Here is a 2388-nt window from a genome sequence, read left to right as displayed (position 1 = left end):
TAGAAACAGCTTTCGTGTGCCAATAGTGCACTTTCTACAAGAGATAAGGCTGCTTTGCCTATCGTTGTATGCCTAAACCTCATATTTTGGCCAATTCCACTTTTCTTCCCCTCAAAGGGATTCTGTTTCAACTTAGAAACGAGAAACGTCAGTTGACAACATCTGTATTAAGACAAAAAGTGACATATATAAAATCCACAAGGAACCACATAAATACCAAAGAAGTCATATAACCTTTCCATGTAAACACTTTGATTACACTGAAGCCCTAATCAGATTCTTGTCTTAAACTTTTGGCAGATAACGTATATGCTCAGCCAGGCTTTGTAGTTAGTTATTGTTCAAGTGGAAGCCAGGTCAGCTCACATGTTGACAGGCATGCAACTTGGAAACATTGCACAACAAGCAACACAAAGAAATTTGAGAAGGGTACAAGACTTCAAGTAGACTTCACAACCCTTCACAAACTGAATATTCACAGACAAAGATACAGTCCTTGCTTTTGTCTACGGTGTATTTCTCTCTCACACATGGGACACTTTCTGTGACTCTCTAGCTTGCTTGATGCTATATAACCACTTGATGATTCTGGCATTCCTTTCAATGGCAGAAATGCCGTATGGCACACGGTCATTGGCACTGTCATCATTTCTAAGGTCACTGTTGCTGTCCTGAGACTGTTCACAGTCTGAGCTAATCATGCTTGCACTGCGAAAGTTGAGGGATATTATATCAGAGTTAGCCCTTGCAAAGTTTTCCATCCCAAGGTTTTCAAGCTCTTCAGGATCCAGTCCGCAGTAGTTAAAGAATCGTTCAACATCTGCGTCAACGCGAAAGTATCTGTCGCTTAAGTCTGATTTTGATCGCTGTAAGGAGGGTCTTCTACTAACTCCGCATCCAGACTCGACTGCCTCAATTTCTGGGGATTTCAGGGTGGCAATGGCAGCAATTTTGGGCTTTGGAGGCAGAGGTGGGGCTGAACTACTGCAGGGTATTGCTTTTAAGGGCTTTGCACTAGTTACTTTCCTAATGTCTGAAGAGCTGTGAGAGACATGCAAGAAAGTCTCTGCTGACTGATCTAGGAGCCTTCTGCTGACATTGGAGCTGCTCTCCTGCGGGCTGCTCCGGCCCTGCGTGGGGTAAACCTTCAAGGATTCGGCAAACGAGTGTCGGTTCAGCTCTGTCGAATCGGCCCTGTGGGGTGGCCAATTTCGGGGACCATGCTTATGCCCTGAACCTGAGCTGGAGCCTTCAGAGCTGTTGATGATGTTCTTCAAAATCTCAAGTTTCAGGTTTTCTCTCTGGACTCCACTCTCAGTCTTTGCATTGTTGCTGAAGACTTTCAAGGTGGGGCTCCCCAGCGCTCGCTTGGCCGCAGGACAGACCGGCGGCTTCGCCAGCACCGCCGGCTTCACGGGCTCCTGCTTGGCATTGATGACCTCCTGGCTCTTGACATATTTCGCCTTGTCGGCTTCAAGCCTCTCCACTGCACTCAGTCTTTTTGGATTAGGCTCCGCCTGCCTGCGAAAATAGTCAGGTCCTTTGTTCAGGATGCGGAGAGGAACGGCAGATGTGAAAGTCACAGCAGGGCTGACTGGCTTCACCATGCTACCTGTCGGTAATGTTTCTGTAGGCATGTTTGGTGGTCTTTCCCCCGCAGCCGTTTTGGATTCTTCTCTGGGATCTCCTAAATGCACGGTGCAGAAACATGTACATTAAGCACAATGAATAGCCGATGAATCCTGGGATCTGAGCGTTAGCAGCAGTGCCTCATCTCACAGCTCATTAAATAGCGCTGCGTTTCTCTTTTAAAGGCAGCCTTTGTAGGGTAAGGGCACCCGACACAAGTCCGTATTAGTCTGCTCCGCTGGCTCCTTTCTTCTGGCTGAAAGATGTGGGAGTCTCGCCGTCCCCTTTGCGTTCCAGGAGCGGCAGCGATCTGAAAGGCAGAATAACCAACCACACGTTAGCGGGAGCGCCTGACATCAGAGCGATAGCAACAGCCGCCTCCCGGCCCTCCTCTCCCACCGCCGCCGCCGCTGGCTCAGGGACGCAGCGCTCAGGGTACCCCTGCCCTACTCTTGCCCAGCACCCCTCTGCATCTTGCAAGACACGTATTCTTTGATATTTACACCCTGAGCTTGGATTTAACTAAATTACATGGAGCAGGGGGGGAATAAAAATTTAAGCCCCGCCACAATACAGCCATACATTTCTAGAGGGAGAAATGGGAGCAGAATGAGACAACTCGAAGACTTGGACCCACCCATCTCCCAGTAATAAAGCACTTCATATTAATATATTTGCCTTAGTTAAGTTGATTTGTGAACATGTTTTATCTCTAACCCCCAAACATTTTTCTCCTTATAGGCAATATACTGTATAAAT

The 2388-nt window shown here is 47.7% G+C and overlaps 1 protein-coding gene across 1 annotated transcript; it reads right to left on the bottom strand.

Moving 5' to 3' along the window:
* Positions 1–524: 524 nt before the first annotated feature.
* FAM110B (family with sequence similarity 110 member B) lies at positions 525–1637 on the bottom strand. The gene has a single exon (XM_062501862.1). It carries the CDS (start codon positions 1635–1637, stop codon positions 525–527), a length of 1113 nt encoding a protein of 370 aa, XP_062357846.1.
* Between the last annotated feature and the right edge of the window lie 751 nt (positions 1638–2388).

This window comes from Cinclus cinclus, chromosome 1, assembly GCF_963662255.1.
Source record: "Cinclus cinclus chromosome 1, bCinCin1.1, whole genome shotgun sequence".
Lineage (NCBI taxonomy): Eukaryota > Metazoa > Chordata > Aves > Passeriformes > Cinclidae > Cinclus > Cinclus cinclus.
Note: the sequence above shows the minus strand (reverse complement) of the source record. Positions and strands in the feature narration are given on the sequence as shown.